General features: G+C 39.2%; 1 protein-coding gene across 1 annotated transcript; it reads left to right on the top strand.

Annotated features, from left to right (window-relative positions):
* Positions 1-818: 818 nt before the first annotated feature.
* On the top strand, positions 819-19,828 carry LOC141902688 (ras-like GTP-binding protein RHO). The gene is made up of 4 exons (XM_074790519.1): positions 819-1,009; positions 2,539-2,702; positions 8,586-8,967; positions 19,054-19,828. The coding sequence occupies exons 1-4, from the start codon at positions 958-960 to the stop codon at positions 19,476-19,478; spliced, it is 1,023 nt and encodes a 340-aa protein (XP_074646620.1). The 5' UTR covers positions 819-957; the 3' UTR covers positions 19,479-19,828.
* Positions 19,829-21,254: the final 1,426 nt, after the last annotated feature.

Here is a 21,254-nt window from a genome sequence, read left to right as displayed (position 1 = left end):
AGAGTGCTCTTCCCTTCGTGGTGTCTTGATGGCACCACGAGTCAAGCTCACTGTCACCTGGTCCAAAATCCTGCAAACTTTAATCCGAAATTCCTCGTTGACGGCGTCAAAATCCGGCTGCTGCGCCGCAGCACCGGGTCGCCGGCCGTGCCGTTTCCAAGCCCGGCGAACTCATGAAGGTCCATGAACCGCAGAGTAACTTCGAACCCTGGGTATAGTACCCCAGGGACTCCAAGTGTCGAGTTCGGGAATTAAACGAAGCCATCGACACCAGGCCGGTCTCCCGAGGGCGAAGTTCGCGGTGAGTGGCCAGCTGCCTGGATTGAGATGCCGCGGGACCGTGCAGATACATCGAATCTCTACAGGAAATATCGCTGAAAGTTGTTGCTTGACACTTCCCGAGCCCGATGGCCCACGAGGCATTGCGTGCGAGAAAATGGCATTTTTGCGATTCAGCAGCGAGTTTGGACTCCGACAAGTTCTCGCGTCAAATTTTCCCGGCTCCTATAGCTGCGCCGGAACATACCCAACTAAATTTCCTTTCGCAGTTTTCTTGTTGATTATTTTCACTAAGTATCTTTTTTGAATAAAGATTTGAATATTTGAATTACACAAATAGTAATTTTAACAAAATACATTTTCGTTAGCGCAGAAAGACAATGAGCAGTTCATACCGGTTATTTATGAACGATGACTGGATTACAGCGACGCGCGCGCGCGCCGCTTCAGAGAGCCGTCTATTTATAGCGCTCGGTTAGAATTGTATATAAGTAATTCCCTACAATTTTAGTAATCAATTTCTGTGCATATGCGCGACATGTAATATCATCTCGAAATGTACAAACCAAAAGTGGCATAAAATTAAGAAATATTTATAATTAAATGCGTTCTCTCCCATCAGGTCACTGCCGGATAAAGGATTTTTTTTTTTTTCTCAAATAGCCGTGGTAGAATTACATGTCTGGATTATTGTCATTTTTTGGTTGTTGGACAAGAGATCACATTGACGGTAAGATTCTTATTGTTGCAAAATGTCGATATGCCGATGATCTGGCAATAGACTACATCAACATATTAAATTTGGAAATTAGGATCAATTAAGTTTATATGGAAATTGATGGGAGCCCTAAAAAGAAATAAAACGGGAAATAATTTCTTGTCTTATAATTTTCGAATGAATGACCATGTAATTACGTTTCAATTTTCAAAAATGAAATTTTACCGGAAGTCGGAAAGATAGCCTGCATGGGGTCCGAACCCGAATTCGAATAATTGCATGGCCGTGTAAGACGATGTGATTTTATGCGACAATATATTTCGTTTGCTATTTCCCCCAAAAAATATACCATATGACCTCGAGTTAATTTGTGTCATAGTGCAATTAGTTTGTTTTTGTCGATGACTAATTGTTGCTTTCGATTTCCGGGCGTGGCCCAGTTAAGCTACCATTCCCTGGAAGCGGAAGTGACGCAATCGGACGTAGATCAGCCATTTTGATATATCCCCCTCTAGGCTGAATTGAGGTGTGGTCAGACTTGGTCTGTTGATATTTTGTGCGTTGAAACGAGTAACTAAAGCCTTTCTAGGGGCTAAATTGGTGAGTTTAAATCGCTCTGTAACATTCTCGAAAGCTTCAGGTTTCCTGCATTCGTTCTTCAGCGTTGAATTGATGACATTTAAGGCTTGATATCGACGGAGATTTGATGAAAATTTTTGTTTGTTTGTTGTCAAAATATTTTCATTTCCGGGTTATGATTGAATCTCACGAATCTCTCGTAAGATTCAATCTATCTAAGGAACTCGATATACGGATACCTTTTAAGTTAGCAGAGGTTAGAAAATCAGCTTTTCCTTTGTCTCCTTCCCTGATCCTGCTACCTGGTGAGGAATCCGTGAGTCACTGACCTACTAAAACCTCAAAATCCACGACAGATGAGGCCGGGTACGTGTGAGGACGAACATCGTGACGTAAACCTGCTTGATTTGTGTTGATAAACCAATAAAAGCTCAATAGGGTTTGAATAACAACATTTACCCCAGCAATTAACACTTTCGTTAGGGAATCGGAATGGAAAGGTTGATGATATTTTCCTGGTGGTTGGTAGTTCCACGGTTGTTAGTTAGGCTAGTTTAATTGACTCCCGAACATTAAAAATGAACTTATCTCATCTCATTAATTGACTCTAGCAAAAATCTGTGGAAATGGATCCTGCTCTTCTAAATCATTCACTATGAAATCATAGGCTAAAGAGACAGGGTTTCATATTTTGGCAGTGTCATTTGAGTATGAACCAGACTCCTACAACGGTTGCTCAAAGATTGGTTTAAGATAATCAACGGTTGAATACCATATTAACGATGATTTTTTGATTGTTACTTTATTTACTATCCACTGGTTAACTCTAACTTAAACTTCAGAGTGACTGGCCCCAGACCTCTACGATGGTTGGAAGATCTTTGCTACGCTACGTTAACTTTCCACTGCGTCCAATAAGGCCTATTACATCTTGGTTTTAACAATATCGTGTATCGTTTCAGAGTACGGCATGGCTGCTATCAGAAAAAAGTTAGTCATCGTTGGAGATGGTGCCTGTGGTAAAACATGTCTTCTAATTGTGTTCAGCAAAGACCAATTTCCAGAGGTTTACGTACCGACAGTATTCGAAAACTACGTTGCTGATATCGAAGTAGATGGAAAACAGGTATTACACCACTGGCCCGATTTTTTGGTAACGCTTAAGCTGCCAATCGATGATCTTAGGGATTTGTTCACGTTCGACAATTCCCAATTGCTACGCTAATCCTATTTTTTGAAAATCTAGTGTGCACCAAACTTAAGGTACAGCCGTAAATGATTTTTTCTCCACTCCGTATTGCCAGATGATCTTTAGTTTAGTTATTGCCGGATCGTAAATGTATCTTGACGAGCTAACTTTTCCTGGCATAATGCCGTACAGGCTGTGATAAGTATTTCGTCAGCAGCAGTATCATGTCACTTTTCGAACACTTATTGAAAATAAAATCGCTACCTACGTCATTTAGTACTCGGCCTGCTTTTGATGGATTAAATGGAAGCCTAGTACTAGTTTTACCAAAACATCAGGACCAAGTTCCAGGGTTGTGAGTTAGCACTCTCATTTTCAATGTTTTAACTCTCGAGTCAAACCTGAAGTCATGACTGTGGAACTGGATCCTGGCCAGTATTCGGATTAGCCTATGCCTGGAACTGGTTGGGAATTGGGAATAGAATCTCCTAGCCTATAAGGCGTTTTGGTGCAAATCATCAGTGTCTCAGTACATACAGCGTTAGACTCTCCTCCGACTCGAATCAATTCCAAGAACCGATCCTATGGAGTATATCGATTGAATTTCCGCCGAGTAGCTCTAAGCAAGAATCACTAGTTCCAAATAATCTAAGTTTTGAGGAGTCTACTTCAAGTCGATTTATGATAAAAATGCACGTAAGTTCCACCGATTCGACGTGGAAATTGAAATCAGTCGATAGATTTACGGTAAATGTGTATTTTGTCTGATCGTCCTTTTTTATTTATTCCGTATACCGGTTATATGTGTACCTTTATTTTTTTACCTGATGTAAACTTGTGATATAGATATATTCACGGCGTATATTGATGTATTTAGTTTAGCGACAGCGGGTTATTTCAGTTTCGTGCACCACATTATTACTAGTACTACTGGTCGTGAATCGCCGCCTTGTCGATGGATTCGTACAGTATACCATGAGTTTCAAGTCAGATGTTTCACGGGACCTGGAAGATTTTCTACGTCTTCGCGAAAAACTCCAAATATAATATGAGAAAGTTGGATATTTATTCAAACCTTTCGAATGGAAATTTGGTATATGCAAAAAGTTTGTCCTTGCTCTTCAGCAGGTATTCGAATCTGATGGCATCGCAAGACTGCAACGGCGTGAAGCTCCAATCCGTGCATATTATAGTTGTAAACCTTAGTCACATGAAAATGTGCTTCCCCGATCAGATAGGCTGAACTGTATAATCACCATAGCAAGTAGCTGCGCACTCAAGATCATAAGGCAAGGTTTTGTACGGAGAAAGAGTCACGCGATGCCACCAGGTTCGAAGGCAGTTGGGACATACTACTCAATCTTGTTATCGCTAGCATAGGTTACGGCCTACACGTACCGGCGTATGTTTGCCTATGCTAGCACGTTCTGTATGTCAACCTCTAGTGGTTCGGTTCAATGAAATACCATAGCGTGTTTAAGCTTCCGCGTCCGACAAAAAGCCTACCTCTGGTGGCACCAAGATCCGATTCGATCTGAGTTAGGCTTTACGGCGAGTCATCGATAGGATGGATAGCTAGTCGTTTGAACCGTAAAATCACTTCTGACGGAAAAGAAACATCCTGGGATCCCAAATTTTCCTTTTGACCCGAGCGTTTATCCGACTAAGTCGTAAGTCACCTACACATGGTTTACTGTATTTGGCGCAATCTACGATACCGGGGCCAGTTGCTCAAAAGTCGGTACAAGAGTTGACGTAGTGACAATCAATAGTCCATCGGTTTCTATGGCATTTATTTATCTTGAACTAACTTTCGAGCAGCACGCTCCAGATGTTCACATCGATATGCCCAAAGTTCTGGTATAGTAGTTAGATAGTAGCAGTGTGTACACGTGTATTGATCACTGCTTCTTCGGTGCCTACCACTACTACTACATCCTCGCTTGCCAGGGTTTGATTGTCGCCCGCTGGAGCTCATTACCATTACAAACGCTGGCCGCAAACCTTTCATCGGTCTATTATATCGACAATCGAACCCTGGCAAGCGAGGATGCTTCTACTACTATTGTTACAATCTTCCTCGGTTTGGAAACGGCGATTTCATTTTTTCTGAATCTCCGAAGTTGAAAAACAAAAACAGTTGCGGTCGGATTTGTAAGAGGCATCAGCGTCGTCGTATAGGCCATGGGATCACTGCTTTTTTAGTAGCGGGCGGTGCGTATTATTTCATTTAGTTTCGTATAATCATAATCAAAATAATCATCAACATCGGAGCACCACCCACCGCTTTTTGTACTCGGCCAAAATATCATCGCGGCTGTTCCTTCGCCGAAAGTCTTGTCGTCGTCGTCGTGAAGTGAATATTTTTAGTTCTTTCGGTGAGTGTATTTGGGTCTCCGCATGTGTGTGTCTGTTTATATATATATATATATATATTTATTTGTTTCACCGCGGTTCTTCCCGTTGCTTCCTTCTTCCCCTTCGTTTAATAACATTCGAATTGCTCGAGTCACTCGTTGATCATTGCGCCGTCTTGGTTGTTGGGAGAGGCGTATTAAAGAATTTATAGATTGAGCGCCCCCTACCTAAACTTACTACTTACCTATTCGGGAAGGTCTAGAAATTATTTCTCTTTTCGTTTTATCATTTTTGTTTCGCATATTTTCTTATTCATATCTCACATTTTCATAGTTGTTTTGTTTCTTGTTTTGTCGTCGTTGTTTTTGCCAATTAAAAATTCTAATTGAAGCTTTCAACGGGAAAATGCTGAATGCTGTATTCGATGAGTTATTTATGTTTTGTTTTTTTTCGACACTAATTTATTACTAAAAACTAATGATCGCATGTATAGCGTAGTGAGTGAGTATGTACTAAACCTTTTCGCAGTTCGAGTTACCGGTATTCCATTTAACCCTCTGGACCTGGTTTATCCGTGGCTTTTCGAGTGAGAATATTACCTGGAAATTGTGAATAAGCGAACTGACCACTTTTCCAGCCATTGCATGCTTGGACATGCGAAACTTCGTCCGTAGCGACCGATCGTAACAATTTTGACTTCTGCATTGTAAAAAGCTGGTTTAACCAGTTTATCTGAATTTCGGGGCTTTTGAATTTGATCGGAAATAATGGCAAGAAAAAAATGAAAATGCCGTTGAAAAGATGGTTAGATAACATCTAGACAATTACAATTAAACTGATGATTTTGATTATTGTAAACGTTAGGCCCCGTAATGATAACGTACAAGACTAACTGTATTTTCGGGGTTTGAATTGTAGTTATTCGGCTTAAAAGCCCAGTTAGTGGAGCTTCGGGTTCAAACGGTTAAGACAGTAGGAATCGGGAGACCTCTTGTGATTCCGATAACATACGCGGCAAGTTAGCGCCCATGAGGTTTGCTTATTGCTCGGTTCAATTCGATTCAAAATCAATTATTTTGAAAATTCGTTTATTTAAAGTTCTTGCCGCGGAGGCTTGGAATCGGCATCAATAAAAATTGGATCGAAAATGAATTAATTTTCGACTACGAGGACCCATCGTGTACGCAAGTGAGACCGTTCGTCAGTCGCGCCATCTATTTGCTTCGTCGGTTATAGTCCGATCTTCATATTCGACTTGACGCGTTTAAACAATTTCAACTGCATTATGGCGTTGATTATAAGTCTACCTTACTTCTTCAACAGATCATGCAGAATTACGGTAGAAAAAAAAGAATGTTTGAACCCTTTTTTCGTTATTTCTTTTGAAGATTCGTTTGGTGGAAGGATATATTTTTCCAATCTCAGCGTCCAGTAGACCTACTATGAATCATCGTGTTATTTTTTTTACCTTTTGGTTGCTCAGTTATTTCGGTGGATGGTTATATAAAATTTTAAAGGTGAATGCCGACCTTTTTGATTCTATTGAGGTTATATATGGATAAATGTTTTTCCGTAACGTCATGCACCAAGCGTATGGCACACTCATTAATGTTATTGATTTTTATATTCAATGATTGCTCTCATGATTTCAGGGTTTCCAGCGGTCCTTCTAAGTGCTTATTTTGAACAAAGTCAAGTACTTCTTTTTCACATTTTAATCCTTCCTTTTGATGAAAAAGTACTTCCAAATTTGATTTTTATGTATTTTTCACGCACAATTTTGTCCCAAATTTGACTGTTGAAGAAGTAATAGGGCCTGGTAATTCAATTATCAGTAAGATCAAAAATATATAAAGAGGATGTATTTTTGGTATGATTGATAATACAGGAAAGTGTTCTGGAATTACCTTGAGATGTATGACTGGCTTTCATGACTATAGTATTCCGGTGAAAGGCATTGCGAAAATGCTTCCTTATGGGCCCTCATTTTACTGGAAACTGTTTCTTTCCGAATCAAAAAGTCCCTCCTTTTGGGGCTAAGATTGTCGAAAAGGTCCTTCGTAGTACTTCTTTTTATCGTGGCCATACCACCGGAAACCCTGGATTCGTTTCATCGCCGTTTGATCCTCGTGTTGAGGAAGTGTACCGTAATACGTAGCAAAAGTCGGCCAAATTTCACGAGACGAAATTATGGCGATTATAAATTTGCTACTAATGACGACCTTTTTCCATTTCGATTGAACTCGACGATAGTAATTAATTCCATTAATTTTGCTTTGTGAAAGCGGGGCCCGGCGGGAGGATATTTTTCCCGTAGCTTCAAAGGGTTTCGACGTGGGAAAAAATCCGACTCGACCAGGGGGGGTGCGGCAACGAGATGCTGCTGCTAGCACAGTACCATTTTAATCAAGTCTTGAGAAAAAAATGCGGCTCGTCTGCTATGTACTTTTAGTATTTCGATATTCTTTGCTAGGGCGGTGATGTATCGTATCTCTAATCGACCGTATCTCATCGTTCCCACCGAACAGGGAATCGAGAAAAACTCTTGAAATTTTGAAATGATAATTCCCAGTTTAGAAATATTGGAGAATTAGAAAAATTTTCCTCAAATTTGGGAAATTGATAAAATTTCACGTACATGTATTGCATTTGCCAAGGGCAACTTTCATCAGCGATCTCCCTTGAAAATCGCCTTTTAATCAACCGGTCACCACTAAAATGTTGACTGAAGCACGATGGTGTCTGTTCATTTGGGGAGATCGAAAAATCACCCGTGAAATACTTGGGAAAAACCTGGGAATTTTTAATTGATTTAACTGTGGGAACCATGTTTTTTCTAGTGATAATAAGATTCCGATCTGAGTTTGCAGATTTATATTTGCATAGTGGCGGCATGATGAAAAGTTTCGATTGGAAATTTTACGATTATTTTTTTATTAGAAAAATAGAAAAAACAGCATGTACGCAGTGTTATTGCAACTAACTCGGTATTCAAAAGTTTTTCGCAACTTGTTATATTCAATGTACATGTACAGTCAAACTTTTATTAGTGGTCATATCACTTTCAGTTGTCACCATATTCGAGTTACGTTTTGTCTTTCCAATTTGTTCTGCTAAGTGTAAGTCGACATTTGGATAAAGTCCTTAACGTAAGGCTAAAAAAATGGATACCTTGTTTCTCATTTCTGCTCAGCTTAAAAGTTGGCCCGGCCGGCCACCTGTAAATTACTTTTAAAAAATCCTTATCCAGCAAACCATTGCAGACCCAGCAGTTATAGAAATGAACTGATTGCAAATTTTGTTGCAGTTTACTATAGTGACAATTTAGGAGAAACAAGGTTTCATTTCATTTTAGTCACCCCAGCTACGGACCAAATTGACTGTACCAGGAAAAAATACTAAAAGCTGGTTGGGTTTTTTTGACCGATTGTTTGACGCATATTTATCGTTCTATTTTCGCAGGTTGAGTTGGCCCTATGGGATACGGCCGGGCAAGAAGACTACGACCGCTTGAGACCGCTCTCGTATCCGGATACCGACGTGATTTTAATGTGTTTCTCGATTGACAGTCCCGACAGTTTAGAGAACATCCCCGAGAAATGGACTCCCGAAGTGAAACACTTTTGTCCGAACGTTCCGATCATACTGGTCGGCAACAAGAAAGATCTACGCAACGACGAGAACACGCGACGCGAGCTGGCGAAGATGAAACAGGAGACGGTGAAATTCGACGAGGGCCGCGGCATGAAGGACCGCATTTCGGCGTACGATTACCTCGAGTGCTCGGCGAAAACCAAAGAGGGCGTGCGCGAGGTTTTCGAAACGGCTACAAAGGCGGCGCTGCAAATGAAAAAGAAAAAAGGCAAGAAGTGTGCCATTTTGTAATGATTTCACGCGGCTCGCGCCTTCAATGAAAAATAATCATCCCTTCAAATGAAGATGAAACAAAAGAACGACGACAAACATTTATATTATATCGTGTTGAAATCTGAAATTTTGGATGAATTAAATGCATGTGTTGATATTATTATTATTACTATTATTATAAACATTATATTCTATGATATTGAATGAAATAATAACACGGATGGGTAACTCTGTACACGCCGGTACGATTATAAGTCTCGATCGCACGAGCATTTTTCCCGATGCGGATCAAATTTGATTCGCACCGGTGCTGAAAAGGCACATGCCCTCAGTTTAGACGAGCAAAAGCGTCGGACCATCGCGGGTCGAATTACTCCAGTTCGGGAAGTGATTCGCCGCGCTTGTCGCCGTTGCTGCGTTTCGAAAGCATTTTATTTTTCATTTGGTCGATTGATTTTCTAGGCATGGACGAAATTTGTGTCGAGGGCACAGGGGCCGAATCGAGATCGCAGCGCGATCTGGGCTTAAAAAACCGGCGGTAGAGCGCTCCTCGTCCGACGGGTTTGGAAAAAAAAACACGAATGATTATCCACTTCTACCATGCGTAAGATAACACGTGTACCCTCAATGTGTAAATCGATTATTCATGAATATCCAAGAGTAGCCCTTGAACTGAGGATAGGATGATTTGAAAATAATTCTACAAAATAATCTACAACTCGCAGGGAATAAATAAATGTAATGTTAAATGAAAGACGAATGATGAAACTGTTTAATAAAGAAAATAATAATAAGGTTGCAAAAACAAGCGACCGTAATGTAAAAGCTCGTCGAAGATGGATAAGTCAAATTCTCATTATTAGATTCAATAGTTGTTGGTTTTTGACGCGTTCAAAAATTTACTCATCACGATTTAGAATATACGGAAGATCTAATATTGAATATATATATATACATAAATATATATATATATATATATATATATATATATATATATATATATATATATATATATATATATATATAAATATGGAAAATGTCGTGTGTGACCTCTTGTTTTCATCATCTGTTCGAATGAACTGAGCCTCGACGTATATCGTATTGATTAATTTTTAATTGAATTATCGGTCAAGAGATTGTACGCACGTTCGTCGTCGGTATCTTATTTTTGTATCTAAAGCGTTTTTTTTTTAAACAAGTGGGTTATTTCGGGTGGGTGGACGCTCGGGACGGGGCGGGGGTCCCCGTAAGCGAGAAATTTCGAAAAAATTAATCCGGGGTAAACTGTCGTACAAAAATTCGAGCGACGATATTCCGAGTATCGAGATTCTTTCTCCTCGGACATAGACGGAAAAAATGCCTTGGGCGGAAGATTTTCTGTCGAAATATATATTCGAAGAATCGCTCGATCGTAATCAATGATGAATATTGTGCGTGTGTTTTCTTAACGAGTCCTCGTCTTCTGATGGTAGAATAGAGAAAAAAAAATCATAGAGATATTGGATGTTCACTCAGATGTCGAGAGTCACTGCTGAATAGCCAAAACCTATATTGTATTTTATCATAATTGTGCCCCCCCTCCCCCCGTATATCGGCTATGCATGTTATATTTCACTGCAGTGGACTGGGCCCCGAAGTTAAAAGAATATTTCATGGTTCGATTAGTAGCTAATTATATTAAGAACCTGGGGCCAGTCGCTGAGAAGTTGGTTAGCGTTAACCCGTTGATGGTCGACATAGTGACAATTAAAAGTTCCTTGCTACTAGTGTTTAACGGCCGGTTATGTTTAACCAGCTTTTGAGCGACTGGTATTTTGAATTTCTTATCGCATCTCTTCGGAAATGGACGCAAGCCGTTCGGGGGCGTACGCGTTTTTTATGATTGACCCTAATAATACTTAGTAAATGGCATCTCCTACCGATTTGATGTTTAGCCTGAAAATGTTGCCTAACGAAATAAAGATGTTAATCTTCTCTTAATTTCAACGAAACGTGTAGTTGATTGAGTTGTCGAGTCTTGAGAAGAGATCGCCGGGGTCCGGTTTTGTGATCGACTTATTTTAACTTTTACCCGCGTGTAGGCTTAACCGCTTATTGCTGTAGACTCTCCTCGCTTAAGAGTCGATTGTCTCGGATAACTGCGTGCCTTGGATGACCGTTGTTGTCGCCCCGACTTTCCCGGAAGTCACTAGCCCCAGAAGAAATATATCCATCCTACGAGATCCACGGCGATCAGTCTGCTGTACGAACAGGGGGTCAGAATTGATACAAGCGGAACTATATGCCACCACTTTGCACCGTATCCACTCGAGCGCTGGACCCAGTGCCACAGTTGTGGGTTAGAGAGTTAACTCTGGGTTAAAGTAAGTTCATTTTCAATGAGTTAACTCTGAGAGTTAAAGTTAGTTCATTTTCGATGAGTTAACTCGGAGTTAAATCTTAACTCGGAACTGTGGAACTGGACCCCGATGTCAAATGAGCATTTCTGAATTCTTGAAATTGCTTGAATTTTCTGAAATAGTCTTCATTTTTGAAATTCGAAGTTTTTTAGACCTTTTAAGGTAAAATGTTTAAGAAATTACCAGATTGTGAAAAAAACAAAATGCGGAACATTGGTTTTAAAAAAGGGGGGTCATCCACACCCCATCCACCCTCTTTGGTGATGCCCATGATAAAGTGAGTGGATGCCTGGGTTAAAATTGAAAACCAAATCGATAAAACTGGTCCTAACCCGGTCTAAAGATGGAAGACTAGTAGTGTGTGCCTTGAGGATATTTTGTTCGCTAACTCAGTATTTCTTCAGATTATTGGCTTTACGCTTTAGTTTGATAGTACGAAGCAAATCGAAATTTGTCTCGATAGTATTTTTTAGACCCTGTGAAAATAGAATTTAGTTGCTCTCTCGGCTTAACGTGGTGAAAAAAAACATTCCTTCGTGTCTTCCTGATAAGAGAATACCAGTAGAATCCGCTAAATTCGGATCATTTTGGACCGACAGAATTCATCCGATTTACGGGAAATCCGGATAAAGACATTATCTGGTATATTGATGAACAAATGGACTGCAAATGTTCTCTGGATTAGACCAAAATCCAGATGAAGCCGGTCCGGATTAAGCGGTTTTGACTGCAATTTCGATTGGCTTTCGGTAACTTGGTGGGATAGTTTGACGTGGTGCTTTTAACAGTGGTACCTGTGAACGAAAACGACCAAATCTGAAAAACCTATATATCGAATGGCTTTATTATATAAACAACGCTGTTTAAGTAATCGTAGCTGGGATAAATGTGTTAAACTTCTCGCCGAATAATGCCTCGCACTTAGTAGATTGAATTGGGAATACGTGTTCGTATTTAATTGTGTCGACCGAGTTTGGTTGTGTTAAACCTTGGAGTAATCATTGATTAATCCAAGATTAAACGGTAGCATCTCTCGTTAGATGCATGTATAGCAAAGCGATTTACCGGGGTTTTTTTTTCTGAACAAATCTTAGCTAAATCATGTCTCTAAACATCGTCAAATCGATTCAAACGTAGTTACAAATTTTGCTATGTATATAGATAAGATATAGCTGATGTTTGTTAAGAAAAAAACTAGTAAATAGCTGGAATGAACTATATGTTATAAATCTATAAATCTCCCTTTGATGGTTAAGAAGTAAGGATATGTTCAATGAATCTGAATATGAATATGATTTAATTTGCTCTCTATCCTGCGAGATGTGGCTAAAATCGTCAAACATTGATATATACATCATACATATTATATATAGATGAATACGTAAATTTTAGTGAATCATCATATGAACTGAAGCTTTTCTTAAAAATAAAACATTCGCGTTTTAAACAAAAAGAATTTATATATATGAATATTGTTGTACTTTTTTGGGTGACGTTGTTATTGCGATAGACTCTGATCTGCAATCAGGATAGTTTCACTCTACAGTATCTGAGAAAAGTCAGCTGGGGTATAGGGTCTAAAGAATAGTGTCTGAATAGGGGGCCCAGTGGCGCAGTCGTGACTTCAGTCCAGACGTGGTCTATAGGAATATATCTGAGTTATGGTTTCCGCCGCCACATCGCTTGTATAATGAAGACCACTTCGAATGCACGAACCCAACCTCACAACCGACCCTTCCTCCGAACGGCCCAGTCAATATTGGACGGTCGTGAATTAATTGTGGTGTAGATTGGCTGTGATTCAGGGCGGAGTGTGGTCTTTCATACTGGTTCCATGGATTTTAGGAGGTATTTTTCCTTCGCTTGCCATGGCTTACGATTGCCTCCCGCCGAAGCTTGGCATCATTTTCATTCATATCGACAGACATTTTTACAAAGGAAGATTTACACAAAGAAGAAGCAGGACTGTCGGGGAATCCTAAGAGTTTTATGTTAATTCAATAAACTCTTTATCATACTGATTACTATGGTGGCTGATTCGGGCCATACTAAAAAATCTTTCTGTACGGCTAAAGCACCGATAAAAAATTTTTCACATTGGCCCGTTTTTAGCCCACTTGGGACTTTAGTCCCAGCGGGCTATTGCGTTCACTTTTCGTCCGTCGTCCGTCCGTAGACGGAATCCAGTTATTTTGGGAAGTTTTGAAGACGCTTCAAGGTAACTTCTTGATATTTGGGTTACACATGTATCTACCCTAGACACATCTTCAGCCCAAAAACTGGCCCTGTCAGAATCAAGATGGCCGACTGGCAACCATTGTTGTTCGCCAAAATCAGCACTTTTTACACATTTTTGAACTTTTTGAAGGAAATTTTGAAGACGCTTTGATCAATTACCTTGATCTTTCGGATATATGTGAATCCCCCTAGGGCCCATCAACATAACAAAAATTGGGTCGGTCGGACTCAAGATGGCCGTCCTATGACCTTTTTAGTGCCCAAAAATGTTAATTTTGGCCCGAGTCCTGTAGCTTCCTACTGGTTTGCCATTTCTCATTACAATTCGTGATAGGTATTCTTTGGAAAGGGATGTTTTATACCTGAGACAGGTATTTTTCATTAGCCAATTATGACGCAATTGGCGGCCATCTTGGTGTCACCAGTACTCATTCGTAAGTGGGAAAAAGTTTTTCCACATTATATTGATACCTAAGCGTATTTTGCTACCACAATAAATTAGAAAGTTGTAGCTCATAACGTGTTCTATGATTGTGGTGAGTTTCAAGGTAGGTCTAATTGGATTTCGTATATGGCCACCAGGGGGCGTTGAATAATATAATATCTTAGCATTTCTCTATTATATTCGTACCTATGCATATTTTGTAACTACAATCAATTGGAAAGTTGTAGCTCATGACATCATCTATGATTGTTGCGAGTTTTAAGGACATAAGTTTTTCTATATGGTCACCAGGGGGCGTTGAATAGTAGAATAACTTAGTATTTCCTTATTATATTGGTACCTAGGCATATTTTGTTACCATGATCAATTGCAAAGTTGTAGTTTATGACATGTTCTATGATTGTGGTGAGTTTCAAGGTCATTGGTTTTTGTAAATGGTCACCAGGGGGCGTTGAATATTGAAATTGTTAGATTGTTGAGCATTTGAAACCACTTCCCAAGTGGGCATGGTGTCCCTGGACCCCTAGTTTGGTTTTCTCGCGCGAGGATTCAAAACTTTTGGTTTTCTCGCGCGAGAAAACAAAACATTTTGGTTTTCTTGCACGAGAAAAATCTAAAAAATTTTGAATTCTCGCGCAAGAAAACCAAAACACGGGCCAATGTGAAAAATTTTTTATCGGTGCTTTAGCCGTACAGAAAAGTTTTTTAGTATGGCCCGAATCAGCCACCATAGATTACATCCTTTCGGGTCGAGATGTACAGAGTGATATTTACAAGTAGTATTTACAAAACATAAACATTTTACATTAATATGACAATAAGAAGAATAACAGCAGTTCCATGTTAATTACCAGAGTTTAGGATTTCAAAGCCTTTAGAGATGTATTCCCCAATTGGACCATGTAGTTTTTTATCCGTAAGAAGTTTTTTGAATTTGGTTTGGTCCTCCCAATTTGGGGCATCTGGGTATATACAGCTCACTGCTCTGTTTAGGCTAGCGCACATCGACACTGCGATTGGAGACAACTAGTTGCCGGGCAGTCTTCGGCGCATGAGAGCAACTGGCTGGATACAATCAGTTGCTCGAATTTGTCGATGTGAGCTAGCTTACGATTGGTTAGCGTCCATCTATCTCCAGTTCTACCCAGTTGCTCATGTTCTACTTTTGAGCAACTAGTTGTACTCAGTTGCTCTCATATCCGTCGATGTGAGCGCTCCATAATCAACAACACATGGTTGTAACTGACTTAAACAAAGCTATTTGTCACGTGACTTGTCATGCCCTCAAAAATATTTGCTAAAACACATATCAGTTGCTGTCGATGTGTGCGCTATCGACCTAGCGACCGGCATGAGCCACGCAGTTGCTGTTTTTCATTAAATTTTCGATCTGAGCGGGGTACTCGCTCACTAGCAACTAGTTGTCTCCAGTCGCTTTGTCGATGTATGCTTAGCTTTATTTCGTTTAGTCGAGAGCATTCTATTATAAAATGAAACTCATTTTCAATGGCATTACAGTGTTGGCACAGTCTATTCTCTCTCGGCAAATTAGCATATCTTCCTCGTTAGCATATCAAAAGACGATGATTACTTATCCTTAATTTACAAATGTTGGTTCTAAACAGTTTTGGTAGTATAGGATCCATTAAGAATGGCGTCATGGTAAATTCAGGATTTAGATTTTTGTAGCAGTCTAGTTTTGGGGAATTTGATATCCATTTGTGCCAAAAAAATTTATAACTCTCCTGTAATGTATGTTTAGCTCGGGTAAAAGATTTAAAATTAGATGGATTCTTTATCAGTTCTGAATGGTTAAGGATGCTAGCAAATTTTGCGAGGAAGTTATACCAAGTAGAGTTTAACAGGATTGACTCTTGCATGGCTTGGTACACCAATTTGTCTTGTTTCTGGTGCACAGCATGCCAGAATTTCAGGAGTCTCACACAAGCAGCTATATAGAGTGGGTATTTACCGAGTTCACCAATTACAGCCATGTTCGTTGCTCGACGTGTAACATTAAGTATATATTTACAAAAGGAAGTAAATAGTTTCTGAAGGTGGTCATCTTTTTCAAACGCTAATTCAATATTAAAGACATCCGTTTTTGAGATTTTCCTAAGGAGTTGCTTTGAGGGGACCCAAATTTCACAGCTGTACAATAAAATTGGTGTACCAAATTATCGAAAAGTTTTACACATACTTCTGGGGTGCAGTTACCCGCACCGATAAGTTTTTGGATTGAGAACATGGCTCTTTTAGCATTATTTACCAGGTGGACCTTTGCTTTGTTAAAAACACCGTCTGATGAAAAAATTATAACGAGGTACTTGTATTCCTTCACAATGTCTAATGCTAGATTGCCGTACTTAAAGTCTAGGGTCACTTGAATGTTACCCTTTCGACTAGATACTATGACCTTACTTTTATTAATGTTAACTTCAAGTTTCCACCTCTGAAAATATGTATATAGTTTATCCAGACAACGTTGGAGTCCTTTTTAGGACTCAGATATCAAAGCGATATCGTCAGCGTATAATAAGCAATTTATGAGGTAGTTATGTAATTGAACAGGGTCACACAACTCATCAAATATATCGATCACATCATTTATGAAAATATTAAAGAGGATAGGGCTAAGTATGTCACCTTGCTTTACTCCCACATTTGAGGGATACATTTCAGACGTTATATTGGTACCAATTTTTAGGCACCAGGTTGTTTTTGAGTACATGCTAGATACTATGTTTTGAAAGTGTTGCCCAAGATTAAGATCGTTTAGCTTATGCATAAGTCCCTCGTGCCAGTCGGAATCAAATGCTCGTTTTAAATCAATAAAACATGTTATAGCTTTTATGATTTCAGCAATTTCTTGTCAATGATGGTCTTTAGCGTAAATATATGGTCAGAGGTGTTGCCATTTGGCATGAATCCTATCTGGTTTTTATTGATAATTTTATTATTGCATAGATATTTAAAAAGACAAGTCTGTTATTGATTATGGAGGAGAATAGCTTTCCTAGACAACTGTTCAGCGTTATACCTCTATAGTTATCCGGGTTATTGGGCGCGCCCCCTTTATGGATGGGTGTTATTATTCCTTGGGCCCAAGAACTTGGGAAGATGCCATTACTGTAGATTTGGTTAAAGATTTGTAGTAAGCTTTTTGAAATTGCCTCTTGTCGAAATTTTAGTAATTCGTTGGTGATGCTATCTAACCCCGGGGATTTGTTATTCTTAAGTTTATTGATTGCTTCGATTATTTCGCGTTCAGTTATTCTGTAGTCAAGTTCATGGAATATTTGAGTATTAGGCTAAAAAAAATTGATACCTTGTTTCTCCGCTCTGCTGAGCTTAAATGTTGACCCGGCCGGCCGCCTATCTACCCTATACATTACTTTTTTTTAAATCGTGATCAATTTTACCATAACAGACCCGGCCGCTATAGAAATGAACTGTTTACAAATATTATCATATTTTACAAAAATGACCCGGCCGCTGCGGAGAAACAAGGTATCATTTTTGTTTAGCCAGGGATGATTGGGTTATTGCCTGTATTGGTATCTATTTGATTTTCAGTATAATTTTCCCCTTTACTGATATTAATAAAATGCTGTAGTAGATCTTCCGCATTTGGGCCTTCATAAGTTTTATTCTTATCACCACCAGGTGCAAGATTAGTGAATGCGTTCCAGAATGTCTTGGGTGGTAGATTTGGCTGGTTAAGTTTATCAAGTTGAGCCTGTTTGAATTTTAGTTTCTTTGATTTGATAAGCTTTTTGTATGCCTTTTTGGCTTTAAAGTAATCAGCTCTGGCATCATCTGAGGGGAATTCACTGATAAGTCTGCCTCATTTACGGATTCGGTTCTTTTTTTGGTGGCATTGATTATAAAACCATTTCTTACAGGATTTGCGTACTTTGGTTACCCTTGGCTTTCGGCAATCATTCTTCAAAATATTAACAAAATCATCTACTACCTGGTCAACTGACTCCTGAGTTGGGCTGTCTGATGTCAATCTGTTACTGTTGTTAAGATCCTGCAATTTTTGTATAGTTTCTGGGTTTGACAGCAGGTTTTGAATATCGGACGGTGATTTGTAGTTTTTGAAATGCTTGTTTTCAAGACGTTTCTTTTTAAAACTAGAATGATTTTTAGCTGGTACCTGGTTTTCGAAGTTTATGCCTACGGCAATTGGACAGTGATCAGACAGCTCACTTAGGTCATGGACGTGGAGATATTTGACATTATGATGCAGGTCTTGGTTTACTATACAAAGGTCGGGAGTGCTACTACCATTATACTGATGACAAGTGTACCTGCCCAAAAAGTCACCGGGGCTTCTGCCGCTTATAATACATAAATTGGCAGTATCACACATTTCAAGCATATTTCTCCCCATTTTATTAATGGTTTTATCCTTGCTTCTCCTGTTTGGCATATAGCCATTTTTGGAGACAAGCTTCTGAATATTTGGTAGAAAAGCGAAGTCATCCTCATCTGTTTTATGTATAACATTAGCTGCTGCGGTCCGGGCATTAAGGTCACCTATAATCATTACATCACCGCGTTTATGGTATTTAGAGCAGCTGCTCTCTAGAAGTTTATGTGTTATTTGACATACAATCAACCCCCGATATACCACCCACATCGGTGCAGAACGATTTTGGGCGTGAAGAGAGTGCCAAACAAACTCCCCGAAAACATAGTTTTACCGACAAACCACCCGTCCCCATACTTTTCGGAAAAGTGGCCATTTTGCAAATATTGTTATATCAATAGAACTGCCTTTCTTTGGGTTTCTCTGACCCTCTCCCAACAATAAATGCAAATGCTAATTAGACGGCACAATCGCGTCATTGATACTCAAAAATGCGTCGTTAATACTTGAGATACTCAAAATGTCATAAATGGCGTATAATTGTCTAATGTATACACACTATATATATCGGTTCTGGTAATTTAAGAATTCTAAATCGGTTTTAGGTCGAGTTGGCTCTATGGGATACGGCCGGGCAAGAAGACTACGACCGCTTGAGACCGCTCTCGTATCCGGATACCGACGTGATTTTAATGTGTTTCTCGATTGACAGTCCCGACAGTTTAGAGAACATCCCCGAGAAATGGACCCCGGAGGTGCGACACTTTTGTCCGAATGTGCCCATTATTCTGGTCGGCAACAAGAAAGATCTGCGCAACGACGAAAACACGAAACGAGAGCTGATGAAAATGAAACAAGAACCTGTTCGCCCGGAGGAAGGTCGGGCTATGGCGGAGAAGATCAACGCCTTCGGCTATCTGGAGTGTTCGGCCAAAACAAAAGAGGGCGTACGCGGAGTGTTCGAAACGGCTACGCGGGCCGCCTTGCAGACCAAGAAGAAAAAGAAAGGCGGTTGTTTAATTCTTTAAATAAAATGGGTGTAAATTTGGCTGATGATTGATGATGATGATTTTCGATGCGAATTGTAAAAAAAGAAAACAGAAATAATGACACTCATGTTGAATCGCGATTGGCTGAACAAGATGAGACGTGAACGAAAGTATATATACCTCTGTATATTCCACGGCTTTCATTAAATGCACTATATACTACTACATTGTATCGATCGAAAATTAAAAAAAAATTCTTCATGATAGAATTACTATGGTGGCTGATTCGAAACATGTCAATATTTTTTTTCATCCCCCACGAAAACGCGCAAAACAAATCTTACCCAAAATCTTACCGCGCAAAAACAAACTTTTAACGCGCAAAAACCAAATATTTCGTTTTTGCGCGTTAAAAGTTTGTTTTTTGCGCGTTTTCGTGTAGGATATTGACACGTTCCGAATCAGCCACTATATAGATAAATAACCGTTGAATTGATGTAATTTATATATCATTTTGGTTATTCGTGAATAGTTCAAAATTGAAGGCATGTTTGAGTAAAATGTTTGCTCCCATTTTTCGAAATCTCCTGCCCATGAAAATCTGAAGCATTCCCTCCCTCTCTTTCTCTCTTAACTTGCTTCTGATCACAGACCATTCTATGGCTCTTAGGCCAACTTTCTACTTCCCACAAACGAGACGATAAAAGCTAATGACCGCTTTCTTGATAGTTCTTGTGCCAATTTAGTGAAATTCGATGTGTAGATCGAAAGTTACGATAATTTCATCGATCCAGGTTTCTATATCAGGATGCATAATCTTAAGTTTCAAATTGTACGTGCGACCGGAGTTAATATTAAAATGTATACTGGAGATTTTTTACGTCAGGTTTTCGACTCAATATATATGGGCTATATGCCTGTATATTTGTGCAAATTCCACTCTCAGATTCAGATTTTAGAAATGAGTATTCTTTCTAAGAGTTTTGAAATGAACGACGTTCATATTCGTCGAATGGATGTAGAGTGCGTACGTACGAAAACGGTCATTACAAAATTGCGTTGATTGATCTTGGAAAAGAAATTTAGTAGCTTTGAGCCGAGAGAGACATTATCGGTAAAATATCGAATGACGCAACGATTCGCAAAACTTTGTGTAAAATTCATAAGAAAAATCGATATCGCTGTTACAGTACGATTTAGTACGTCTGAGCGATGAATTTTAGAAGGCGATGGATAAAATATTTGTCCCTTTGCTGTAATGTCCCTTGGGTTTCTTAACAAAAATATATTCATAATAATACATTGTAGTGTTCTCTTAGGATTATGTGCAAATTATATACAAACAAGATTGTATTATATTGTCATCTTGAATATTTACCTATACATTGGAGCTATCACGTATGAATTGGTTTTACGAATCTCCGAATATCCTTTAACTTTGGCGCACACGGCGAAGCCTATTCGTACCTATAGTTATTACTACTGAGCTTTTGTTAAAAAGTCTTCTTGTAGTGTATCATATATGATCTTATATACTGTATACTACTTGCAGTGAATATTATTTAAGTGTGATTCATTTGTTTACACGATGCAAAATATTTGTACATGAAATTCTCTTTATATGTGCATTTATATAATTCTGTTGGAAATGTGTGCTTAATTTAATACGATAAAATAAAGATTTGAGTTTGAAATCAATGATGAAATAGTCTCTCTCTTACGTTAATGATTTCATCATCACTGACAAGGTGGGAGTTCATTGAGAAGTTAGCCCGTGAGCCCCAACGGGCGGCAATCAGACTCGGGCAAGCGAGG

Source organism: Tubulanus polymorphus, chromosome 3 (assembly GCF_964204645.1).
Source record: "Tubulanus polymorphus chromosome 3, tnTubPoly1.2, whole genome shotgun sequence".
Lineage (NCBI taxonomy): Eukaryota > Metazoa > Nemertea > Palaeonemertea > Tubulaniformes > Tubulanidae > Tubulanus > Tubulanus polymorphus.
Note: the sequence above shows the minus strand (reverse complement) of the source record. Positions and strands in the feature narration are given on the sequence as shown.